The sequence below is a fragment of the Mytilus californianus genome, unplaced genomic scaffold (assembly GCF_021869535.1).
Source record: "Mytilus californianus isolate M0D057914Y unplaced genomic scaffold, xbMytCali1.0.p SCAF_17, whole genome shotgun sequence".
Lineage (NCBI taxonomy): Eukaryota > Metazoa > Mollusca > Bivalvia > Mytilida > Mytilidae > Mytilus > Mytilus californianus.
This window is the reverse complement of record NW_026262659.1, coordinates 2220142-2247766: the sequence shown is the minus strand read 5'-3', so window position 1 is coordinate 2247766 and position 27625 is coordinate 2220142. Positions and strand designations below refer to the sequence as shown.

Genomic DNA, 27625 nt, shown 5'->3' with positions numbered 1-27625 from the left:
TTTCTAACATGTTTTATTCCTACCAAATGCTCATTAATGCATTATCACTATATAATATTGACTATATATCTTTTGTTCCTCTATCAATAAGCCTTCAAATGAATAATAAGTCATCTCTGTATTTAGGGGATGAAGGGTCGCAGCAGTCCCTTCAAAAATTCATTTTATGCTATTTGTTTTTAATTTTTCACGCATATTGTGGTATTTAGGTCCACTGTAAACCCTCAAACTAAACATTTTTAACGAGGATAAATGTGGAGTTTGAAATGTTATTTTACCGATGTTTTATGTGGCTACATAAATATAGAATGGTGGAGGCGTAAATAGAATAATTTGTCACTGTATGCTGACATTGGATTTATTACTCTCTAATGGTGATTTTACTCATTTTAGTGTTTTTGCTTATTATCATGAAAACTATTATAGATAGATAGATAGATAGATAGATAGATAGATAGATAGATAGATAGATAGATAGATAGACACTTTAAATAACAAAAATGATCAACAAGATTTACAAATAAGTCAACATGGCCGAAATCATCAGTCGACTCCTTATTGGAGTAATTGATCTCTAATGACAATTTTTACCAATTTTGTTGGTTTTTGCCGATGATCTTGAAAATTATATAGATAGATAGACACTTTAAAAAGCAAAAATGATCAGCAAGACAAGATCTAAAAATAAATAAAATTTAGCCGAATATTAGTAGGCTCTTATAGGATGATTAACCATAAACGAAGATTTGTTTACCCTTGTTTTGTGTTTTCGGCAAAAACTAAAGTTGATAGAAAGAAACTGTCAACCGAACAAAATTATCAGCAATACAAGATCAACAAAAAGAGATTTTGTCATAAATTCTATTCCTCTCCACAAAGTCCATTGTTGAAGATGCAGATAGACCTAGGTGAGCGACACAGGCTCTTAAGAGTTTCTAATTCTTATTATTGACTTTACTTTAATAAAAGTGTAACTGTATAAAAAAAATGTATGTCAAAGGAATAAAAAAAGTACAAAAATTAGTAAATGCCTGTTGTTGGACTTCAACAGCCATATCCAGAAAAAGTTCCATGGCTAAAAAAACTTCTGCCCCCTTCCTGCCCACTGCCTCTCCCCTTGAAGCCCTGAAACTGCTATTGATAATGATGTGATATTTGTAGTTTCGATGATTGATCGTAAGATTTTCGATGCTTAACGCCACTTTCAGCTCCATTGGCCATTTCGTGGCGGCCAGTTTTTATTGGTGGAGGAAGCATGATTGTCCCGAGAGGACCACAGGAACTTTTTTTTCATACAGTTAAAATTTAATGGAGGACATTTTGTTATGATTTATTTAGATAAGAGCTTAAGGGACAAGATGTGTTTTCGTGTTTAAAATAGAAAATTATATAATCAATTTAATGTTTTGTTTGATTTGAAAACAGGTATTGGTTAGAACGGGTGGAAAGAATAATCCTGTTGTTATAGAAACGACTTTAAACAATGTGGTGCAAAAACAAGTTCAGAAGATTCTTCATGGTTTAAAAGGTAACCTTAAGTGACATGAAATACATATAGCTGCAGAAAATGAATATTCATCCTACGAAAGGCAGAGTAAAAAAGTACTATGAAGGGAGCAGCCAAATATGTTCAACAGAAAACTTAAGACTGATCAAGCACCCATCCCAAAAAAATCAAAGAAAAGCCTTTTCTACTTTATTAGTGGCACTCTTCATTTCACTGATGATAAGTAAAAATCTAATAAGTAGCTATTTGTGATTTATTATTAATAAAAAAGAATTCACCATATTAGCCATATCCCTCTTCATTAAATACATTTCCAGTAATGGTCAACCAAGCAATGATGGGATCTATCACAATTTGAAACAGATGTAACAAGTAATGATCATTGGTTCTGTAGCTTTCTTTCAAGCGTAAACACTCTATCTGGAGACATGGTTTGTCAATCATACAGATCAGGTGATTAAACTTTTATATTTATTGTAGTATTAACATTTACATGTTTTACCTCCTGTTGCTTTGCATAACTTCAGTTATGAAGTTTAAAAAGAATATCAGTAATAGACTCTCCTTATATGAAAATGGAACAAATAATAACTTGCAGGGGCATCAATTATGTCTTTAAGACATAACCATTTCAAGTAGTACTTCTACATATCTGTTTATTAAATCCATAGTTTGTTTGCTGTTTTGGGGACAAAGCCACTTAGCCTGAGTCTATATAGCTGTTTTGAATGACTTGCAGTTTGTACATGCTGTGAAAACAAATTTTTAAAACAAATCTTATGAGATATCTGACTGGCTCAAAAAGATTTCTTATCCCTTTTAAGGATGACGATCAGTCTTTGCTATCCAGAATGAAGAACAATTGACATTAACGATATACAAAGGAGATGAAGGATTATTGCCTATTAGATAACTGTTCACAAAATATTACTGAACTGTTGATTAGATCTATAAAAGTAAGAGACATTTTAACCACGTTTTAATATTTGAAAAGATAGCTTTCAACAATTGCTTTGAAATAAACATTTGCAAATCAAAATTACTTAATATTGGAATAATTTACATGAATGAAAATTCAAGTCGGACACTGAAGATGTTTTGGTTTAATCTTTCCTTAGATGTATGTCAATGCTTCAAAAAAGGTATCATTCTAAAATGTTAAAATTTGACTTAGGACCATTCTCATGGCCTTTTTACTTTTTCGTTTTTTGCAATTGCGATGTCAGTGAGTTTGAATGTCCCTTTGGTATCTTTCTCCTCTCTTTTACGATAGTTTGGTCAATTTTGGTTAAATAGCTCTTTTTAAAACTTCCTGTCTTTCAAATGTTGGGCGTGAGCTTTCCCGATGAAGGTAATACAGAAAAGCACTTCAGTTGCTTAAAATTTATAAAATGTTATTTTCATTTAAAGTTAAGCTTAATTTACATGAAATCCAGGAAAACAAAACGATTAAAGATTAAGAGGTTCAGTTTTATTGTTATTTCCTAACTGTATTGACACCTCATTCAATGTTCCATTTTAAATATCCTACTTTTAACATCTTATTAACTCGTTTTCTGAAAATCAACTGTTCATAAAATGATAAGATTATTCAAACAAAGGTTTTTTTCTAACCTCAGGCATAGATGGCCTTAGCCCGATTGTGAATAACGTTTTGATTTTTTCTTTTTTTTTGTGCTCTTCGTCAGTCATTGATATGACCTTCTAACTGTTTTTTTGTGCTCTTCGTCAGTCATTGATATGACCATCTAACTGTTTTTTTGTGCTCTTCGTCAGTCATTGATATGACCTTCTAACTGTTTTTATGCCCCAGCAACTAAAAGTTGGGGGCATATTGTTTTACCCCTGTCAGTCCGTCCGTCCGTCCTTCCGCCCGTCCGTCCGTCCGTCCGTCCGTCTGTCCGTCCCATTATGGGTATATAGTTATTCCGCATAACTCCTCCTACAGTTTGAATCCTAGGAAGTGTTCACTTTGCTGTCTGTTTGTACATATATTGTAGGTGTTCATGTGGTCAGGGTTAATTTTTAGCTCACCTGGCCCGAAGGGCCAAGTGAGCTTTTCTCATCACTTGGCGTCCGTCGTCCGTCGTCGTCCGGCGTCGTCCGTCGTCGGCGTTAACTTTTTACATTTTGAACTTCTTCTAGAGAACCACTGAATGGAATGAAACCAAACATGGCATGAATGTTCCTTATGAGGTGCTGACCAAGTGTTGTTACTTTGTAGCCGATCCATCATCTAAGATGGCCGCCAGCGGGGGACTTAGTTTAACATAGGACCCTATGGGAAATGCATACAAATGACTTCTTTTAGAGAACCACTGAATGGAATGAAACCAAACATGGCATGAATGTTCCTTATGAGGTGCTCACTAAGTGTTGTTACTTTGTAGCCGATCCATCATCTAAGATGGACGCCAGCGGGGGACTTAGTTTAACATAGGACCCTATGGGAAATGCATACAAATGACTTCTTTTAGAGAACCACTGAATGGAATAAAACCAAACATGGCATGAATGTTCCTTATGAGGTGCTGACCATGTGTTGTTACTTTGTAGCCGATCCATCATCCAAGATGGCCGCCATCAGGGAACTTAGTTTAACATAGGACCCTATGGGAAATACATACAAATGTCTTCTTTTAGAGAACCACTGAATGGAATGAAACCAAACATGGCATGAATGTTCCTTATGAGGTGCTGACCAAGTGTTGTTACTTTGTAGCCGATCCAGCATCCAAGATGGCCGCCAGCGGGGGACTTAGTTTAACATAGGACCCTACGGGAAATACATAAAAATGTCTTCTTTTAGAGAACCACTGAATGGAATGGAACCAAACATGGCATGAATGTTCCTTATGAGATGCTGACCAAGTGTTGTTACTTTGCAGTCGGTCCATCATCCAAGATGGCCGCCAGCGGGGGACTTAGTTTAACATAGGACCCTATGGGAAATACATACAAATGTCTTCTTTTAGAGAACCACTGAATGGAATGAAACCAAACATGGCCTGAATGTTCCTTATGAGGTTCTGACCAAGTGTTGTTACTTTGTAGCCGATCCATCATCCAAGATGGCCGCCAGCAGGGGACTTAGTTTAACAAAGGACCTATGGGAAATACATACAAATGTCTTCTTTTAGAGAACCACTGAATGGAATGAAACCAAACATGGCATGAATCTTCCTTATGAGATGCTGACGAAGTGTTGTTACTTTGTAGCCGATCCATTATCCAAGATGGCCGCCAGCGGGGGACTTAGTTTTACATAGGACCCTTTGGGAAATACATAAAAATGTGTTCTTTTAGAGAACCAATAAATGGAATGGAACCAAACATGGCATGAATGTTCCTTATGAGATGTTGACCAAGTGTTGTTACTTTGCAGCCGATCCATCATCCAAGATGGCCGACAGCGGGGGACTTAGTTTAACATAGGACCCTATGGGAAATACATACAATTGTCTTCTTTTAGAGAACCACTGAATGGAATTGAACCAAACATGGCATGAATGTTCCTTATGAGTTGCTGACCAAGTGTTGTTACTTTGCAGTCGATCCATCATCCAAGATGGCCGCTAGGGGGAGGGGCTTAGTTTAACATAGGACCCTATGGGAAATACATACAAATGTCTTCTTTTAGAGTACCATTGAATGGAATGAAACCAGACATGGGATGAATGTTCCTTATGAAGTGCTGACCAAGTGTTGCTACTTTGTTGCCGATTTACTGTTCAAGATGGCCACCAGGATATTTTATTAAATAACGGGACCAATATTAATCAAAATTTGGCCTCAATCATTATTTGGGTATCTGTTCTGATTTTTATCTATCTTTACATGATTTCTAAAACCAAAGTAGAGTCAGGTGAGCGACACAGGCTCTTGGGAGCCTCTAGTGTATTAATATTTGCTCTTTTGGGAGATAGTTGAACTTTGTCATTTTTGGGAGTATTTACTTGCATTAATATAAGTATTAAACCTTGTGATTAAAAGTTAGTTTTAAATTTATCTTGAAAATAGATGTCATACAATGCTGCTTAAGGAGCTACCATTTGATCTGAACCTTTGACCTATGTGCTCCCATGCTCAACTTTGTGTATTTTAAAATAACACTTTGCATCTGCGGGGGCATCAATTGTGTCTCCCAGACACAATAATATCTCAAAGAAAGTCATACATTGACTTTGTTATAATACAGTTACTTCAGAGTGGAGTGCGGGGGCATCGCTTTGTCTAGTTTAATTGAACGTTACAGATTAGTCTGTAGTAGACTAAACATGTGTTTGGCATGATAATTTCTAATAATATTTTTTTTAATGAAAATTTCTTTATGAAATAGACCATACATTCAAATTATTTCTAACTTCAGAAAAACAAGAAAATTTAGATCTTAAAGAGAGAATAAGGAAAATGGAAACTGAGCAGGAAGAGGTTATTCCAAGGAATATTAGAGGTATATTATAAGTTCATGTATTTTGACTTTTTTAACAAAAATATAAACTGCACCCTTGCAATCTCTGGACAGACTTTGCAGCTTTGTATGTTTAAATTTTGGTCAGTCCAAAGGCTTTTACCTTTAAGATAATTTGTCAGTTGTGGAAATAAGGTGATAATTGTCTTGCTTAAAGCAATTATAAGACACACGTATGATATTACAGGGACAACTGAATACACAAGTTAATCAACGTTAAATTGTGTTATCTTCGTTCAGGGTATTCAATCCATATCTTGTTGAATTTGACCTGTCTTGAGTTGAAATTGTGCTTACCTTCTCTTTCTCTTGTTTTTTTTTTAAAGGGAGGGGGAGAGAATTGTACTTCTTGTAGTCAGGTGCACTTTGGATAAACAGTATACAAGTGATGAATAATAAGTTTATATGATCATTATTCCCTAGTTAAGTTCAAGAAACATATATATCTCCCAATATTCTGACACCCTATTGGTCCAACATCCAATTAGTCCAACACCCAAATAAACCGACAAAGGTAGTATATTTTCGTAATAAAAATAAATTACGTCGCACAATTGATGTTGACGTGATATATATGATCTTCTCTTTCTTCTTAGCGTGATATTATCGTTTCGTTGATATACTTTGAACGACAAACGACAAATTAATTTTACTCGCGTAGTGGTATTTACCATATGTGGATTCTTTAAAATTCTAAAGATCTGGACAATTTTAAATCTCGGTCTATTTCTGAAATTAATTCTAACATAACTTTTGATTTTTTAACCCTGTATACCAACATTCCCCATGTGAAATTATAAAATTGTTTTGAATAAACATTGAATGACAAACTTTTTTCTTATGTGACGTTTACATTTTCTGACGTCAGACACGCGAAGCAATGAATGTGGTTTTTAATTTGATAGATGCTTTTGTGCTTTTTTTGTAAATAATTGTTTGTTTTGATATTGTAACACAGTGATGACTGCTGTACCCATATTTTGACTATTTTATTTATAATGTCTGTTTTGTTCACGCATCGTTGTAAATATAACGGAATTTGATAAGACTGTCGTACAAGTGAGAGGTTTAGCGCTATAAAACCAGGTTCAATCCACCATTTTCTACATTTGAAAATGCCTGTACCAAGTCAGGAATATGACAGTTGTTGTCCATTCGTTTGATGTGTTTTGTCATTTGATTTTGCCATGTGATTAGGGACTTTCCGATTGAATTTTCCTCGGAGTTCAGTATTTTTGTGATTTTACTTTTTATACTATCTATCTGGTTTCAGAGAAGCAAAACGAACCTAACACATATTTAATGCAACCAAAAACATTCCAACATATTGATTTACAAATAAAAGGTGTGGTCTATGGGATAAAAGCAGTCCACTCAAAAGTAAAATTTGAGGGCTAATCCTCAAAAACTACGGTCTAAAACGGTCAAAACTGATACAATATTATTTTATCAGGAAAGGAAACTAGTTTTATCTAAGCATTTTGGTTTCTTTTCGTCTTCAATGAAATGAACTTATATGATGAAGACATAATCTTTCAATAAGTTTAATTGAAGTCTGGAGCTGGCATGTCAGTTAACTGCTAGTAGTCTGTTGTTATTTATGTATTATTGTCATTTTGTTTATTTTCTTTGGTTACATCTTCTGACATCAGACTCGGACTTCCCTTGAACTGAATTTTAATGTGCGTATTGTTATGCGTTTACTTTTCTACATTGGCTAGAGGTATAGGGGGAGGGTTGAGATCTCATAAACATGTTTAACCCCGCCGCATTTTTGCGCCTGTCCCAAGTCAGGAGCCTCTAGCCTTTGTTAGTCTTGTATTATTTTTAATTTTAGTTTCTTGTGTACAATTTGGAGTTTAGTATGGCGTTCATTATCACTGAACTAGTATATATATTTGTTTAGGGGCCAGCTGAAGGACGCCTCCGGGTGCGGGAATTTGTCGCTGCATTGAAGACCTGTTGGTGGCCTTCTGCTGTTGTCTGTTCTGTGGTCGGGTTGTTGTCTCTTTGACACATTCCCCATTTCCATTCTCAATTTTATTATATAGAAAATTAAAATCTCAAATGGCTTATTTATTATTATAAAAAATTGGTGACATAGTAAAAAGCTAAGTTATAATATCGATAGTTAAATTGTACAATAGATTATTATTGGTTTCAAATAAATATTTTATTAAAAGGTTTAAACTCTGTAAAAATGGATTACATTTACTATCAGATTGGACTTGTAAAGTTTATTCATGAAACATTAGCCACTGGAAATTTAGCAAACAAATATCTATTAATCATGGTAGAATGGCTGGTAGTTATAGCAGCGATTTAGATATGTAATTGGTGTTCTGTTATTTTTTCTTTATAAATATGTGTATAGTTTTTTTGCCACATGCATTTGTTAAATTGTTTTATTTATTTTTTTAATAGTCAAGGTTTTACATCACCCTGTCAGCACCACCAGACTAAGTTGTCACAGGGTTTTAAGAAAAAATAACAACAAAAGACTATTGTTTTACCAAGATATGAAAAAAAATATATATAAATCATTTGAAAATCTCTTTTTGTTTCTCTGATTCTTTCCTTATCTCTCTGTCATGGGTGCCACATGTAGTGCAAGATCTGCTTACCCTTCCGGAGCACCTGAGATCACACCGAGTTTTTGGTGGGGTTCGTGTTGCTCAGTCTTAAGTTTTCTATGTTGTGTTTTGTGTACTGTTGTTTGTCTGTGTGTCTGTTGGTCTTTTTCGTTTTTTAGCCATGGCGTTGTCAGTTTATTTTCTACTTATAAGTTTAAATGTCCCTATGGTATCTTCGCCTCTCTTTCACTCTCTGTCTCTCTCTTTTTTTACAATCTCTTTACACATAAATATCTATAATTCATTAAATAGAAGGGAAAAAAGCCGATTTGCATGTGCTGTGTATATATTGCATCTTATTTGCTCTTTTTTCATGAATAAGTCAAAAAGATATACACTAATATAATATGGTTGTAAGTCTACCATTCAGGATAAATAATTAGCAGGGGGGGGGGGGGGGGGGGCAATGTTTTTCAAGTGCTAAAACTCTGTTGTATTTTCTTGCTGTATACAGTTCTAAATTTTAAATGTTTTTCAGTCTATTTTTCAAATTAAGCATTATAAAGCTTTTTTCTAGCTTTCATTTGTATATGTATTTTGTGACAAAAATAACAAGAAAACTCAAAAATAAGCTTTCTTCTACAAAACATAGAGAAAGTTCTTTTTGTTGAATTCAATGTATACAAAGAAATTTTTCAAATAAGCACAGAACAAATTTTAAAAATTTGATGTCACTTGACAATCATAAAATAAATGTCTAATAGTTTCATCTTTTCCTCTACAAAAAGAACAAAACTTTTTTAATTTTAAATAAAAATGTATTTGTAGGAATAATTCTATGTAAAAATTTATATTGGAAATTATACAAATATGTTTCTCTGCAACATATCTGAAGTATACAAAAAGATTTTAGCCAGTCTTCAATATTAGTATGCAGCCCATTCTCCCATTTTAAAATTTTTACAACTGGAGAATGTGCATGTTTTACAATAAGATTATTATATTTGAATTTAATATTTTTGCTGCTAGTAATTTGCTCCAAAACATATCATGTGGTGTAAAATTATCTAAACTAGTATCACTGTTTTCCCTAATACACTGTTTCATCTCCATAGAGATATTTGATATCAAACTGTAATAGCGCATAAAATTATTTGTCTGAACTTTTTGTTTAATCTGATCAGATGTGAAAAAGTCTCTCCTTTGATAGTCAACAATGTGACAGAGATTTTCCACACCAGCAACTCCTCATCTATTATATAATGGTAATTTATAATAGATGGGGAATTGCTGGTGTTAAAATCTTCTGTTTGTACAACATTCAAGATATCAAGAGAGAGGCATTCCTTGACCTCAGTTTTAACATGTGTTTTAGATGAGTGTAAAGCTTGAAAGACGTCCTTCCAAAAAAATTGCTGAGTGTATTACTTATCTCCAATAGTTTGCAGTTTTGTAAAGAAAAAGATCTTGCACCTCCAAATGTATTCAATATCATTTTAAGAATTTAAGAATATTTTGCCAGTCCCCATTCAAATTTGCAAAAAATCTCCTCACCCAACCAGTTCTAAGATTTTTTGGGTTTTTTTATCCCATAAAAAGTTAATTGATTTCATTAAACATGGATTGACATAAATTATGTAAATAGGAAAGCATATGAATTAATTTTGGAAGTGCAAGAGTCTTAGTAAGTGTTATCTTCCCAAGCAGTGTTAGCTTCGTATGCTGCCAACTTTTCAGCACTTTTGAAATATCAATGATTTTTTCTCTGAAATTCAAACTGAGCACACAATCTGAATCTAAGGAGAAATTTAATCCTAAAACCTTAAAGTTTAAACAGGACCAGTTTAGATTTTTTTCAGGACACAAATCAGGTCAGAATAATTTTTACTTCCAATCCACACAACTTTTGTTTTAGTTGTATTTATCTTTAATCCTGAGACTTTATGGAATTTTTCAGAATAAGAAAGGGTCTCTTTGAAAGAATCTTCACTTCCATGAATTGTAAGAAACGTGTCATCTGCATACTGGCTAATAAGTGGCTCATTCCCATTTATATTCACCCCTTTTATATTTTTATTCCGTTTTAGCTGTATAGCAAATAATTCCACCACAATGGTAAACAAATAGGGAGACAATGTGTTCCCTTGGCGATAGCCTCCTTCAAAAATTGGGACATATTACCATTATTAAAGACACAGCTCTTAGCATCTGCATATAGCACTTCAAACCATTTACAAATTGATGGACCAAAATTAAAACAAGTCAAAACCTGCTTTAAAAAATCCCATTTTATAGAATCAAAGGTTTTTTTCAAAATCTACTAGGATAAACAATCCTTCTATATAATTTTTTCTAGATAGTGCATTAAATCATATAGACGTCTAGTGTTCTCTCCTATAAATCTCCCTTTAATAAAGCCCTTTTGTGTGTCACTAATAATAGCAAACAGTACCTGTTTAGCTCTATCAGCAAGAACTGCAGATGCTATTTTCATATCTGTGTTCATTAAGCTGATTGGTCGCCAGTTTCCCATGTATCTCCTATCTTTCCCGTCCTTAAAAATACATGTAATAATAAATTGGTACTGAAAACCTGAGAAATGGCCCAACTCATCCGTATTGCAGAGATCTAAAAATAAAAGGACCAATATCTTTCCAAAAATATTTGAAAAAAATCCACTGTAAATCCATAAGATCCTAAGACTTTCTATTTTGCATCTGTTTTAGAGCGTCCCCACATTCCCTAAAAGACAAGTTTCCCTCACAAAGCAGTTTTGTGACTCCATCCAAGTCACCAAAAAAAATCTTCTCCTCTGAAACTACTGGGCAAATTTAACCACAATTTGGCCACAATCATCATTTGGGTACCTAGTTTTAAAAAAATTGTCCGATGACTCCGTCGGCCAACCAAGATGGCCGACATGGTTAAAAATAAAACATAGGGGTAAAATGCAAGATTTGTTTATTGTTTTGAAAACAGCTATAAATAGAAAAATTCTGACAGGGGCAGACTTGTTCAAAATGTTGAGCTCTACCTATTGTCCTTTGAAGTCAAAACTGTTAGACGACTTCTCATAGGAGTAATTGCACTTAAATGACGAATTACATTTTTTTTTCATTTTTGCATATTATCTTGAAACCCATAAAAGGTAGAGAGAAACTTTCAACAGCAAAAATGATCAACAAGACAAGATCTACAAATAAGTCAAAAATAGCAGAAATCCTCAGACGACTCCTTATGAGAGTTATTGCTGTTTAATGACGATTTTTTACCATTTTGTTTTTGCGTTTCGTTTTTATACGACCGCAAAAATTAAAAATTTTTTGGTCGTATATTGGTATGACGTTGGCGTCGTCGTCGTCGTCGTCGTCGTCGTCGTCGTCCGGCGTCGTCCGGCGTCGTCCGAAGACACATTGGTTTTCGCACTCTAACTTTAGTTAAAGTGAATGGATCTCCATGAAATTTCACCATAAGGTTCAATACCACAAAAGGAAGGTTGGGATTGATTTTGGGGGTTATGGTACCAACAGTTAAGGAATTAGGGGCCAAAAAGGGGCCAAAAATAAGCATTTTTGTAACTTTCAAACAATAACTTGTGTGTAAGTGTATGGATCTCTCTGACATTGTACCACAAGGTTCCATATCACAAAGGGAAGGCTGTAATTGATTTTGGGGGTAATTGCTTCAAAATTTTAGGAATTAGGGGCCAAAAAAGGGGCAAAAAACAAGCATTTTTCTAGTTTCATGACAATAACTTGTGTGTAAGTGTTTGGATATTTCTGAAATTGTACTACAAGGTTCCATATCACAAAGGGAAAGCTGGAATTGAGTTTGGGGGTAATTGCCCAAAACGTTTAGGAATTGGGGGCCAAAAAGGGGCCAAAAATAAGCATTTTTCTAGTTTCCAGACAATAACTTGTGTTCAAGTGTATGGATCTCTCTGAAATTGTACTGCAAGGTACCATACCACAAAGGGAAGGCTGGGATTGAGTTTGGGGGTGATGAATCATAAGGGGGTTCAAAAAATTGGGGGGGGGTTTTTTTTTTTTTTTTTTTTCTTTTTTTCCTTTTTTTTTTCTTTTAAAATTTTCCATTTTAAGTTGGTTATTTCTGATTTATATTTAAAAGCAAATAATAATGATATGGTAGGAGATACACACCAAACAGGATGTGTAAATTATTATATAATAAGTATTGTGCAATAGCAAGAAATTTTCAATTGCACAGTATTGCACAATAGCAAGAAATCTTCAATTGCACAGTATTGCGCAATAGCAAGAAATCTTCAATTTAACAGTATTGCGCAATAGCAAGAAATATCCAATAGCACAATATTGCGCAATAGCAAGAAATTGTCAATTGTACAGTATTGCGCAATAGCAAGAAATATTCAATTGCACAGTATTGTGCAAAAGAAGATACTTCGTATAAATTGCTTATTTCTTGATCAATTTCAATGGGGTTTTATTCTTGAATTCTTGGGGTTCATTAATATGCTGAATCTAACCGTGTATTAAGTTTTTGGATTTTGGGCCCCGTTTTTAAATTGGTCCACATTGAGGTCCAAAGGGTCCAAAATTAAACTTTGTTTGATTTCATCAAAAATTGAATTATTGGGGTTCTTTGATATGCCGAATCTAACCGTGTATTTAGATTTTTAATTTTGGGTCCCGTTTTTTAAATTTGTCTACATTAAGGTCCAAAGGGTCCAAAATTAAACTTAGTTTGATTTTAACAAAAATTGAATTCTTAGGGTTCTTTGATATGCTGAATCTAAACATGTGTTTAGATTTTTGATTATGGGCCCAGTTTTCAAGTTGGTCCAAGTTGGGGTCCAAAATTAAACTTTGTTTGATTTCAACAAAAATTGAATATATGGGGTTCTTTGATATGCTGAATCTAAACATGTATTTAGATTTTAGATTTTTGGCCCAGTTTTCAAGTTGGTCCAAATTGGGGTCCAAAATTAAACTTTGTTTGATTTCAACAAAAATTGAATATATGGGGTTCTTTGATATGCTGAATCTTACCATGTATTTAGATTTTTTATTTGTGGGCCCGCTATCAAATTGGTTCATATTGAGGTCAAAAGGGTCCAAAATTAAACTTTGTTTGATTTCATCAAAAATTGAATTATTGGGGTTCTTTGATATGCCAAATCTAACTGTTTTTAGATTTTTAATTTTGGGTCCCGTTTTTTAAATTTGTCTACATTAAGGTCCAAAGGGTCCAAAATTAAACTTAGTTTGATTTTAACAAAAATTGAATTCTTCGGGTACTTTGATATGCTGAATCTAAACATGTGTTTAGATTTTTGATTATGGGACCAGTTTTCAAGTTTGTCCAAGTTGGGGTCCAAAATTAAACTTTGTTTGATTTCAACAAAAATTGAATATATGGGGTTCTTTGATATGCTGAATCTAACCATGTATTTTGATTTTGGACATTGGACCATAATAGGTAAATTAAAAAAATTGAAGTTCTTAGACCACATTCTTTCTGTGTCAGAAACCTATGCTGTGTCAAATATTTAATCACAATCCAAATTCAGAGCTGTATCAAGCTTGAATGTTGTGTCCATACTTGCCCCAACTGTTCAGGGTTCGACCTCTGCGGTCGTATCAAGCTGCGCCCAGCGAAGCATTTTATTGCCTAATATATTTCTTTAAAACTATAAAAGATAGATATAAGTCAACATAGCTGAAATCATCAGACGACTCCTTATAAGAGTTATTTGCTCTTTATTGGCGATTTATGGCAAATTTTAGTGTTTTTGCCTATTTTATCTTAAAAACTTTAAAAGATAGATAGACACTTTAAATAATAAAAATTATCAGCATGACAAGATCTACAAATAAGTTAACATGGCTGAAATTGACAATCACCTCATTATTGGAGTTCTTGCTCTTGAATGACGATTTTTACCAATTTTTAATGAGTTTGCCTATTATCTAGAAAATAATAAAAGATACATGTAGATAGACACTTTAAATAGCAAAACTGATCAGCATGAAAATATCTACACATACGTGAGCATGTCTGAAATCGTCAGGTGACTATTTATTGGAGTTCTTGCTCTTGAATGCCGATTTTTACCAATTTGTAGTGTTTTTGCCTTTTACCTACAAATCTATAATAGATTGATAGACACTTTCAATAGCAAAAAGGATCAGCAAAATTAGATCGACAAATAAGTGAGCATGGATGAAATCGTCAGTCGATTAATTGTTGAAGTACTTGCTCTTGAATGACAATTTTTACCAATTTTTAGTGTTTTTGCCTATTATCTTGAAAATGATAATAGATAGAAAGACACTTTAATTAGCAAAAATTTATCAGCAAGTCTAGATCTACAAACAAGTCAACATAGTCGAAATTATTAGTCGATTCGTTATTGGAGTTCTGGCTCTTTCATGACGATTTTTACCATTTGTTGTCCTTTTCGCCCATTATTTTCCAAACTATAAAACATAGATAGAAACTTTAAATGACAAACATAATCAGCAAGACAAGATCTTCAAACAAGTCAAATTTTGCTGAAATAGTTATTTAGTAGAAGACTATTCATAGGAGTGATTGCCTTTAAAGGACGATTTAAAAAAGTTTTAACCGGATTTTCGAAGGAAAAATCGGTTATTGATTTGGGGATGTACGGCGGGCGGGCGGGCTAGCGGCTTCAAAGAGTGTCCGTTCATTAACATGAAAACGCTTTGACAAAATCTTTTCTAATTTAGATATGTTGTTTCCTGTGACTAAATGAAGGTAAAGTTCAATTTTCACGATTTTAGCTGTTCTCGTTGGTGAGTTGTAGACCTTTCAGTAGCAAAAGTGATACTTATTATATGATTTATTTATTTTGAGTTATTTCCCTTTGAACAGAAATGGTGTAATTAATAAGTATATGGATAGATAGTCTATCAATGATTGTATCTGTTTTATTCGTGCAATGATTTCCACCTTTTATCAAGATAACAAACATGTGGTAATTATCAACTAACAAAATTATAATTGAAGTGACAGATTTATTTTAAAGGGGCACTAGCTACGAGGTACATCCAAAATTTAAATTATGATTTTTTTTTTTTCAATCATTAATGAAAGTGAAATAGTGAAATAATAATTCGCTATTAGCAGCCAGTATGGTTCAATTTTGTCAAAATAAGCTAAGAAACATCGATGATGAATTATTCACTTGCAAGTGAATAATTCGACCTCATTGAATCCGTATTCATGTGAACTTCAATTTAACCCCTTAGCTAGAGATGGATTATGCATGATTGATGAGTTTTATGCTATTAAAAGAAAGGAATGTCAACATTGAAAGTGAAACAAAGGTAAATCATTTGATTGAGTGATTCGATCCACAAAAAATCATTCTTATTCAGGTAAAATCGAAAATTAACTTATTTTTTTAACCTTAAAGTTGAAATCAAACAGACATAAAAAAATCCATTTGAACGAGGTCCATATATCTATTCATATTTATGTTTATGTTTATATCGTAATGTGACCGTCGGTTGTTTTCGGGGTCATCTCGATAGTTAATTAGATGGCGTGTAGACTAAAATACACACGAAACGAAGCTACATATTATCGATCCCATGCCCTATAAATTGTTTATTTTAGACTTTTTATAATTTGGATAAATGTTTTACATTGTTATAAATCTAATATGAGAATTTGAGTTAAATCAGTGAACATGAATTTGACAGCTAGTGCCCCTTTAAAATTTTGTGTTTCCTAAGTGTTGTTGATGATAAGCTCTGTAGGACATTATAAATATAGTTTGATAATTTACTGCTCATTATTATATATTTTGAAATTAATTACAGATAAGTTTTATAGATTAATATTAATTATTATTATAGTATTAATGATAAGTTATATTTTTGAAATTTATTTTTCTTTTTTTTTTTTGGTAAATGTTGTGAAGAATTTTGTGGTAGGCTTGTTTGTTATTCTGTATAAACTAATTTTTCTGAATGCTATATGTACTTATATATTTTTTTATGGAGCAAACTCCTTTAAGAACTAAAACTTATATTGTTTATTAATAAATATGTATTAAGATTTTTTTATTTTGAGCCCAGTTTTCAAGTTGGTCCTAATCAAGGGTTCAAAATTAAACCGTTTGATTTCAACAAAAATTGAATATATGGGGTTCTTTGAAATGCTGAATCTAAACATTTTTTTTTACTTGATCCTGTTTGGGGGTCCAGATTTGCAATATCATTTTCATGCAGGAAAATTCGGTTTGCTGTCACTCTGACAGACTCTTTTTTGGGGGTTTTGTTCTAGTCTACAATGTTGGAGAGTGTCAATCGATGAAGATGCATATATACCTAGGTGAGCGACACAGACTCTTTAGAGTGTCTAGTCTCTTATTATGAGTAATAGGATAAATACATTTTGTATATACGATCCTTGCACGGCCTGCAACGTCCTTGAGACAGGGTTTATCTGATCTTCAATTCATTTTCAAGTTTCTTTTGTCAATGTTAAGTAATGTTGTCATTTTAGTGTTAAATTTAACATTGCCATAAAAGCGCGAAGTTTGGCTAGCCACAAAACCAGGTTCAACCCACCATTTTTTCTTAAAATGTTCTGTACCAAGTCAGGAAAATGGCAGTTGTTATCTTATAGTTCGTTTCTGTGTGTGTTGCATTGTCGTTTGTTTTTTGTTGCACTTCAGTGTTTTTGTTGTTTCGTTGTTTCGTTCCTCTTATAGTTGATGTGTTTTCCTCGGTTTTAGTTTGTAACCCGGATTTGTTTTCTCTCAATCGATTTATGACTTTCGAACAGCGGTATATTACTGTTGCCTTTATTAATTGTTCAAGGTTAGGTCTGTGTTTCAGTTGCTTTAAGCAATAGGTCAACTATATTTGTGTATGGAATGATTGTATGGTGTACATGTCTGTGAGGAAGGGTTCCTCACACCATAATATCGTTTTGTGGATTAACTGGTAATCATTGTCTTCCTGATGCTATAGACATGATAATAAATTGGTGTACGGAATGATTGAAAGGTGTACAAATCTGTCTTGCAGGATTCATCTGACCTTGACCTTATTTACATCGATTTTTGATAATGTTAGGTTTATGTGATAATAGTAGTAAAACCTTTATCTTAAAGACTTTCATGCAGCGTAAATTCAATCATGATCAGTAAAGCTGGCGCGACATTTCAGCGTTTTCACGTGCTGTGGGGGACATAGAAACACCGGGCGTCCGTCTGTCCGTCCGATCTTGTTAGCGCTATCACGTGTTCAATTATTGCCAGATTTTATAAAACTTATATCATAAGTTTATATCAGCAATGCCTTGGACATGTTTGAAAATCAGTGCCGATCATTTATTTATAAAAGAGCTATGTCCCTTTGAAACATTAATTATATGGAAAATTGCATCGTTAGCGCTCTCATTTGTACAATTCTTGCAAGATTTTTGTGAAACTTATATTATATATTGATATAAGAAGATGTGGTATGAATGCCAATGAGACAACTCTCCATCCAAGTCACAATATGTAAAAGTAAACCATTATAGGTCAAAGTACGGTCTTCAACACCGAGCCTTGGCTCACACCGAACAGCAAGCTATAAAAGGCCCCAAAAATTACTAGTGTAAAACCATTCAAACAGGAAAAACCAACAGTCTAATCTATATAAAAAAAACGAGAAACGAGAAACACTTATGAACCACATCAACAAACGTCAACCACTGAACATCAGGTTCCTGGTGCAAACAAATGCAGCGGGTTTAAACGTTTAGATAGGTACCATCCTTCAATATAGGTTTATATTAGCAATGTCTTCAACGAGTTCGAAAATCAGTGCCGATCAATTATTTTTTTAAAAGAGTTATGTCCCTTGGAAACATCAAATATATGGAAAATTGCATTGTTAACGCTCTCATGTGTACAATTCTTGCCAGAATTTTATGATACTTAAATCATAGGTTTAAATGAGCAATGTCTTTGACAAGTTCGAAAGTCAGTGACGATCAATAATTTCTAAAAGAGTTATGCCCCTTCGAAATATTAATGATATGGAAAATTTCCTTATGAGCGCTCTAATGTGTACAATTCTTGCCAGATTTTTATGAAATTTATATTATAGGTTTATATCATCAATGTCTTTGACGAGTTCAAAATTCAGTACTGATCAATTTTTTTTTAAAGAGTTAGGCACCTTGGAAACATCTCGTGTGTACAACTACTGCCAGAATTTTATGAAACTTATATCATAGGTTTATATTAGCAATGTCTTTGACACTTTCGAAAATAATTGCTGATCAAATATTTTTAACGAGTTATGCCCCTTGGAAATCTTAATTATAATGGAAATCACGTTGCATATCCTCTGAAGCCTTCATTTCCCTAAGATATTAATAAAAAGTTTTAAAGAACAAATTATTTTAGTTATTGCCCTTGTACCTTGGATAGATAAAATATGTGCAACGTGGGGGACATTGGAACTCTGTTCTTTTATCTTTTTTGTTTTCCATACAGAGTTTAGGAAGAACTATTAAGGTACAATTTTGCCTGTTTAGTCAGATCTCTTTATGCCAATAATACAACCTTGTCAAGGCCAAATTTTTTTTTTTTTACATTGGCTTATGATACTTGCTTTGAAAGTGTATTGCTATATGGCAGTGAGTCCTGAATTGTCATGACCTTTATGTGACCTTGACCTTTGACCTAAGGTTCAAATTAATTTATTTTGTGGGGACATTTTCTTTTCATATTTAGTATATATGGGTTCAACACCTCAATATGCAAATCATGGAAAATGACCTCTGCCCTTGACTGGTTCAATTAAAGGTCAAACAATTAAAACAATGTATTTTCATGTAATTTTGAATGATGTTATTATCGCTTATATTGTTATAGAATGTTTGATGGTTAACCGAGACAATTTGTTATGGTCTTGCAATTAAGTATACATATATAAGGGGGGTATTTTCAAATAAGATTTTATGAAAACAAGTAGTTATCCATCTAAGAACAAACATGTAAATAATTACAGGTCACCATTTAGCCTTCAACAATGAATAAAATCGATGCTGTTTAGTAACGTATAAAAGGTCCTGAGATGACAAAATGTGAAATAACTTACTAAGATTTAATCACTATTTTATGTCTGTTTTAAATGATAATGCATAATTCATATAAATAGTCAGATTTTAATTTTAATTTAGCTACACTTTTATATTTTTCAGATCAGATAAAAAAACAAATAGAAGACTGGGAAAAGAAAGATAAGATGTTTGTGTCTACAAGAGCTAGTGATTATGTCATGGAAAGTTTACGGCACAATAGTTGTGTGACTTTAACTGCCCCATCAGGAGTTGGGAAATCTTTTATCAGTAGACATACAGCACTTATTTTACAGAAGGAAGGATACAATATAACACCAGTGGAATTACCAACAGACATTAGAACTTATTATGAGCCTGGTAAACAGACAGTCTTCATAGTAGATGATATTTGTGGAAACTTCACTGCTAACCAACAACAGATTGCGAACTGGGAACAACTGTTACCTGTGATTTACACAATTATTGCAGACAAATGTTGTAAGATTATTGTAACTTGTAGGTTACAAGTCTATAAAGATGATAAGTTTGATATATTATTCCCTTTTAAATCCTGTGAATGTAATTTGATATCAGATAAGTTATGTCTTACATCTGTAGAAAAGAATATTATAGCAAAAACCTATATTGGTACAAGCGTGGACGATATAGATGAATTATCACAAAATAGTGAATTCTTTCCTCTTTTATGCTCGTTATATCACGGAGGAAAAAATGGAGATGTTATAGAATTTTTCAAAAATCCGTTTAATGTCTTTCAAAGTAAACTAGACAATTTAAGTAGGCATGGTGATGGAGGAAACTATGAAATATGCAGTCTAGCTTTATGTGTTCTCTCTAATAATCACCTAAAAGAAAAATGGTTCCAGGGTAAAGTGACAGATAAACAACAACATATCATAAAAGACACATTTGATGCTTTTGAAATCAACCGAAGTACATCAAAGACAAAATTAAAGAAAGTAATTGATACCCTAGATGGTACTTTTATATGTAAACAGAATGGTATTTATAGAACTGTACATGATAAATTGTTTGACTTCCTTGCTCATTATTTTGGTCAGAAAATGATCGAATGTTTGATAGATCATGGTGATTACGATTTAGTACATGAACGTTTTATTTGGCAGAAATCACAAGCTGACAAGAACAGTAACATAGACTTCGTTATTGAAATACCAGATGATTATTTGGAATCATATTTTAAAAGGTTTATAAAGGAATGGTCAGCAGGAAAGGTGAGAATTATATTCATTAACACAAATATGACAGTATCATTATTTAGACAACAGTTTTTACGGCACTTAAAACAACTGGACAAATCACAGCAAGTAACATTGGTCAATACCAAGGATACAGTGTTACCAAAAGAGCACCATGAATCAGGCACTACTTCACTGGTAATGACTTGTTATAATGGTTATACTGATATGGTTCAGTGGATGTTACATAATGATGTGGATGTGGATCAGTGTAGAGGTGATGGGGTTAATGGACTGTACATGGCAAGTCAGGAAGGACATATTGATATAGTAAGGTTACTGTTAGAGAAAAATCCTAACGTTGATCTATGTAACAATATATTTGGCTTCAGTCCTCTGTACAGGGCAAGTCAGAAAGGATATACTGATATAGTAAAGTTACTGTTAGAGAAGAACCCAAATGTTGATCTATGTAACAAATTTGGCTGTAGTCCTCTGTTCATGGCAAGTTTGAATGGACATACTGATATAGTAAAGTTACTGTTAGAAATGAATCCTAATGTTGATTTATGTGAAAATATATATGGCTTGAGTCCTCTGTACATGGCAAGTAAGCGCGGATATACTGATATAGTAAGGTTACTGTTAGAGAAGAACCCAAATGTTGATTTATGTGACAATAATGGTTTTAGTCCTCTGCATTGGGCAATTCTGAAGGGATATACCAATATAGTAAAGTTACTGTTAGAGAAGAGTCCTAATATTGATCTATGTGACAGAAGAGGCTATAGTACTCTGCACAGAGCCTGTCAGCAGCCAAAACATACTAATATAGTAAAGTTACTGTTAGAGAAGAGTCTTAATGTTGATCTATATAACAATAAAGGCTTGACTACTCTGTACATGGCAAGTGAGGAAGGATATACTGATATAGTAAAGTTACTGTTAGAGAAGAACCCAAATATTGATTTATGTAACAATGATGGATGTAGTCCACTGTACATAGCAAGTCAGAAAGGACATACTGATATAGTTAAGTTACTGTTAGAGAAGAGTCCTAATATTGATCTATATGACAATAATGGCTGTAGTCCACTGTACATAGCAAGTCAAAAAGGTCATACTGATATAGTAAAGTTACTGTTAGAGAAGAACCCAAATATTGATCTATGTAACAATGATGGCTGTAGTCCACTGTACATAGCAAGTCAAAAAGGACATACTGATATAGTAAAGTTTATACTGTTAGAAAAGAACCCAAATGTTGATCTTTGTAACAATGATAGCTGTAGTCCACTGTACATAGCAAGTCAGAAAGGACATACTGATATAGTAAAGTGTCTGTTGGAGAAGAGTCCTAATGTTGATCTATGTGACAAGGATGGCTGCAGTCCCCTGTACATGGCAAGTCAGCAACGACACACTGATATAGTAAAGTTACTGTTAGAAAAGACTCTTAATGTTGATCTATGCGACAATAATGGTTTGAGTACTCTATACATGGCAAGTTGGGAAGGGCATACTGATATAGTAAAGTTACTGTTAGAGAAGAACCCAAATATTGATCTATGTAACAATGATGGCTGTAGTCCACTATACATAGCAAGTCAGAAAGGACATACTAATATAGTAAAGTTACTGTTAGAGAAGAATCCAGATATTGATATATGTAACAATGATAGTTGTAGTCCACTGTACATAGCAAGTCAGAAAGAGCACACTGATATAGTAAAGTTACTGTTAGAGAAGAGTCCTAATGTTGATCTATGTGACAAGGATGGCTGGAGTCCTCTGTTCATGGCAAGTTGTGAAGGACAAACTGATATAGTAAAGTTACTATTAGAGAAGAATCCAAATGTTGATCTATGTGAAAAGGATTATGGCTTGACACCACTGATCTGGTCATGTTTCAGTAACAACACCAGTGTAGTCCAGCTATTGATGAAACATAAACCAAACATTAATGCCCAGACATATGATGGTGTTACTTCCTTATATTTCAGTGCACTGAATGGACACATAGAGATAACAAAGTTACTGTTAGAGAACTATGCTGACTGTAATATATGTATGTATAGTAAACAGTATATAACAGATACATTTATTAACCAGAAAACATTTGGCAAAGGAAGACAATTGTTATCTGATAATCTGGTAGAGAATACATCATCACATGTAACAGATTATGTCAGTGATAAGTCAGAGGATTATTTCTTTGATTTAGTAGCGGGATCTTCTCCATTACACATTGCCTGTTTTAATGGTAGGACAGATGTAGTCTGTTGTCTTCTGGACCACAATGCCAACATCAACATGAAGAAAGAAGATGGCACCACACCATTATTTTATGCATGTGAAGTAGGACATGAGGATATTGTACGTTTATTGTTAGATAAAGGAGCAGTTACAGAGGTATGTAGACTTGATGGAAAATCCCCTTTAGACATTGCAACAGATAATGGACATACATCTATAGTAATGACTGTAACAGAAAATATGAAGAAGGAGGAAACAAATTCTGCTTAACTCTTGTTCTATAGTAAGTGGTTCTGAATGACATGTAAAAAAAAATTTCAACTTAGCCTCACATTACTTGAATATTTCTTGATTTTATCACTAGGAAACCTATTTGGTGTAGGTGCAGTTAAACTATTCTGTTGATGCCAATGAATACAACTGCACCACACGTAGTAAACATTATAATTATATCAAAACTTAGTAGTTTTCAATTACTTCATTGTTTTACATTTCTTTCTACTTGAGAGTCAGATCAGTTTTTGTGCGATTTAATTTTCATGCTAAATGTTCCATATTTTACTGATTTATGAGATAGTTACACTGTATATAAGTATGGACTACCATTGTAGGACATATTTAAACTGTATATAAGTATGGACTACCATTGTATGACATATTTACACTGTATATAAGTATGGACTACTATTGTATGACATAGTTACACTGTATATAAGTATGGACTACCATTGTATGACATAGTTACACTGTATATAAGTAAGGACTACCATTGTATGACATAGTTACACTGTATATAAGTATGGACTACCATTGTATGACATATTTAAACTGTATATAAGTATGGACTACCATTGTATGACATATTTAAACTGTATATAAGTATGGACTACTATTGTATGACATAGTTACACTGTATATAAGTATGGACTACCATTGTATGACATAGTTACACTGTATATAAGTATGGCCTACCATTGTATGACATAGTTACACTGCATATAAGTATGGACTACCATTGTATGACATAGTTACACTGTATATAAGTATGGACTACCATTGTATGACATAATTACACTGTATATAAGTATGGACTACCATTGTATGACATAATTACACTGTTTATAAGTATGAACTACTATTTTATGTTTATTGCTATGTTGGTTCATATTTTAATGATATGCATGATTCCTGTTTTTCTACTATATGTTATTGATTTATCTCGTCATACGCATGTAGATTTAGTTTACAGACTATAATGCAGATTGGCTGTCATAAAGAAAGTACAAATTCTGTTAGAAAAGCTAAACCTAAATACAAATAGATATGAAGTATGGCTCAGTTTTAAACAGCGACCAAAAATAAATCGAGACTCGCAACTAAGCTTCAAAGCACCAGAGTTCTAAGAAGATGTTAATAGATAAAACAGATATGACAAAATGTTATGTCAAGATTCTTTAAACAAGGACATGAATGAGTTTTGACTATAATTTGTGAGTACTCATCTTTGACGGATATTATTTTAAGCATTAGAAGAACAAAGTTTTTGGAATGGTGTTGACATTTTCTTCCTTTTGACTTGTCAATGATTCACTATATGGTCTTGTCTCGCCGGATACAAATGATTGAGAATGCGAGACATACAAATGCTTACCTGGCTGTGGCAGCATAAACTTATTTTTAATTTTCTTTTCTTATTTCAGAAGGTAGAAGAGTTGAATGTTTAGATTTTTAATATTCTTAATTATGAAGGTTCAAAGACTTATTTTAATTTAAAATGTAATGCTAATTGAAATTTTATTATTTATTTATGTTTGTACATTTGTTAATGTTATGATAACTATATAAAGAAAACATACCTTATTGTGATGTCTACTTTGATTTGTTCTCCTTGTGTTTAAATATTTTGTAAATTTTATAATTCTTATATCATTTATGTCTTAGACTCACAGAATATGAGTAGTATTTAAAAAACGTATTATATTGATATGAAATAAGCATACATTCCACATTTTAATCAAGTCTTAAGATATAGGAAAAATGTGACAGTGACACAGAATGTTATATTTGTTTTGTGAGGGTCTGGATGGGAGGTCCTTCGTTTCTGTATTCTTTAATTTTCTAGGACATATTTCTTTATCTTTTAAAATAACGCCTATTCTGTAAAATTCTCCTGAAAATGATTTTACTGTTACATCTGTAATTACATGATTTCTTTATTTTGTACATCGTTCAAATCTGTAATCAGTATTATATTACATAATTGGTTTATTTGCCAAAGTCATTTTTTTTATACTTTTACAGCCTGTTATTCTCAATACTTCTCCATATGTATTAACACATAACTTTTTGATAAAAAATGTATTGGTGTAATTGTTTATAGCTTGCTTAGGTGACAGCTTTTGCTGGTGTTATTTTACTGAACGTAGAGATTTTGTTATTTTTCTCATAGAACAGTTTTATCATGTGGGTTTTATTTTACTGAAGACAGTTTGTTATTTTTATCATAGAGCAGTTTTGTTATGTGGGTGTTATTTTACTGTAGTTAGTTTGTTATTTTTATCATAGAACAGTTTTACCAAGCTGGTGTTATTTTACTGAAGAGAGTTTGTTGTTTTTGAACTAACAACAGTTTTGTCATTTTTGATTTTTGCTAATTGACGAAGAAGAATTTTTAAAATGGCATCTATAACTATTTAAAAAAAAACAGTTTTAACTTGGCAGATTCAACTATTTGAGAATAATGTCCATGTAAGACCAATTTTCAAATTGGAAGCTTTTTACATTTTTGTGTCATGCCTCTGTATCTGTAGGAAATACATTTTTAACATGACAGCAATTACTGTTTTGGAGAAATCCCCTGTATAAAGTTAGCTTTCAAATAACAGCTTCCACTGTTTTGGAGAAATCCCCTGTGGAAAGTTAGCTTTCAAATAACAGCATCCACTGTTTTGGAGAAATCCCCTGTAGGAAGTTAGCTTTCAAATAACAGCTTCTACTGTTTGGGAGTATTCCCTACGTCAACAAAATTGATATTCACTATAATGTTTCTTTAACCTCATTTACACAAAGGATATACTATTTTTAGGACTTTACTGTCAACCAACATTGCAAATATTTTAGAAAATTAACAATTGTATATTTTTTAAAGAATCTGTAATATCAAAACCCCCCATTTCCAATATATTCCAAGACTTAGTTAAATCTGTAGGTTGATCATTTGGCAAAACTTGGCAGATTATGGAAACCTATATCTTAGTATTTATACTAACAGTCAAGAGATGTCATGTGAACAATGTATACTGAAGTCTATAGTAAAAGTTTTTGTAAAATAACCACAAAATCAATCTTCAAGTATTGTGATAAAAGGACTCTGAAGGTTTGATGTATTTAAATATATTTGTAATTTAAAATCTTTAGTAAAAATACATACTGATTATTACCATTTTGTAATAGTTTGAATTATATATTGTTTACATTGTAATATAAAAATACATGTATTATGTTGATATAGAAATACATGTATTATGTTGATGTGATGAGATATAGAAATACATGTATTATGTTGATGTGATGAGATATAGAAATACATGTATTATGTTGATGTGATGAGATATAGAAATACATGTATTATGTTGATGTGATGCGAGTCAGAAACAATAATCATAATAAATTGAGTTATCAGTATTATTTATTTTTCATTAAATTCTATCTGTTATTTTGTTATAAAATATAAAAATAAGGGGATGTGGTATGATTGCCAATAACAATTGTCCACCAAAGACCAAATGACTTTGATGTTAACATCTATAAATCAGTGTACCACTTTCCAGATGAGGGTAAATCCAGAAAAGCGCTTCGGACGCATGAAATTATTTAACGTATTGTTTTCATTTTTTTTCATCAATAAGCAAAACCCATGACACGACAAAATGTAGATAATGCCAAACAAGAAATCTAACGGCATGATTTATGTAAAAAAGAACAATAAACAGAAAACAAAAATGACAGAAAGACAATAACAAAGAGGAACCACTAACCACATTTGTCTGTTATTTTCTAAATACTGCCTTAATTTTCAAGCATCCATGAGTGATTTATTAAGTAGATTTCGTTATACAGTTCATGAGATTAAAGGTTAAACTCTAGTTAAAACATAGTTAGCAAACCAGAAAAGAATGTTTGAGGCATGTTTTGGCTTCCTAATTCTTGAGAATTTTTTAGATAGATTTCTTAGTTGAGTTAATGAGTCTTTAGTTGATCTGTTAATTTTTTTTAAATACGATTTAAGATAATATTGTATTAGGATGATCTGATAATTTGTTAAAAAGAATAATCCAGAACGTGTCATCATTCGTTTATCTGTTTATTTGTTAAAAGAACTATTTGCGATAGTGTCATCTTTGGTTGATCTGATTGTTTTTTGAAAGTACCATCATCATGATTTCAGATAGTGTCATCTTTGGTTGATCTGATGAGTTGTTAAAAGGATCATTTCAGGACGTGTCATCTTTGGTTTATC

General features: G+C 32.7%; 1 protein-coding gene across 1 annotated transcript; it reads left to right on the top strand.

Annotated features, from left to right (window-relative positions):
- Positions 1-1437: 1437 nt before the first annotated feature.
- Positions 1438-26790, top strand: LOC127726208 (ankyrin-1-like). The gene is made up of 3 exons (XM_052233502.1): positions 1438-1528; positions 5877-5960; positions 19772-26790. The coding sequence occupies exons 2-3, from the start codon at positions 5918-5920 to the stop codon at positions 23374-23376; spliced, it is 3648 nt and encodes a 1215-aa protein (XP_052089462.1). The 5' UTR covers positions 1438-1528; positions 5877-5917; the 3' UTR covers positions 23377-26790.
- The last annotated feature ends 835 nt before the right edge of the window (positions 26791-27625 follow it).